At 37.5% G+C, this 475-nt stretch overlaps 1 protein-coding gene across 1 annotated transcript in view; it reads right to left on the bottom strand.

Annotated features, from left to right (window-relative positions):
• LOC119588528 (glutamyl aminopeptidase-like) overlaps nucleotides 1–177 on the bottom strand; it is an 8,705-nt gene extending 8,528 nt beyond the window's left edge. The window contains exon 1 of the mRNA XM_037937166.1: nucleotides 16–177. Within this exon, the coding sequence (XP_037793094.1) occupies nucleotides 16–162 (147 nt within the window). The 5' untranslated portion in view covers nucleotides 163–177. The remainder of the gene's footprint in view (nucleotides 1–15) is intronic.
• Nucleotides 178–475: the final 298 nt, after the last annotated feature.

The raw sequence follows: 475 nt of genomic DNA, 5'->3' as shown, positions 1-475 counted from the left end.
CCATTTACCCCTCACCTCATGGTCGTTCAAGAGGAGATCGATGAGGTCCTGCCACATAGACGCCTCATAGTTGACTCTGTAGTAACCGAACTGACCCACATTCAGCTTAACCCATGACGTTCCTGAAGGGATGTTGATGGTCACTGGAAACATAGAGATCATCAGCTTAGTCCTCAGAGAAAATGTTGAGAAGCATTCGCCAAGGCACAAACATCAGTCTTAAAGGAAATTTGAAAAAAAAAACATTCGTCAAAGCACCAAGATTATTTACAAAAAGAATGGGTCACAAAAAAAATGGTATCCTTAAACTATGGCAATTTTATATATATATGTATTCTTTGCAATTAACACGCCTGTATCCGTGCTAACGTTTTCTTTACTACAAATAACATATTATTTTTACATATACTAATGTTTTGTAGGGGACTAATCCGATGAGTCAAAAATACCTTTAAGTTCACAGACACAAGTACAC

The sequence above is a fragment of the Penaeus monodon genome, chromosome 24, assembly GCF_015228065.2.
Source record: "Penaeus monodon isolate SGIC_2016 chromosome 24, NSTDA_Pmon_1, whole genome shotgun sequence".
Classification (NCBI taxonomy): Eukaryota; Metazoa; Arthropoda; class Malacostraca; order Decapoda; family Penaeidae; genus Penaeus; species Penaeus monodon.
Note: the sequence above shows the minus strand (reverse complement) of the source record. Positions and strands in the feature narration are given on the sequence as shown.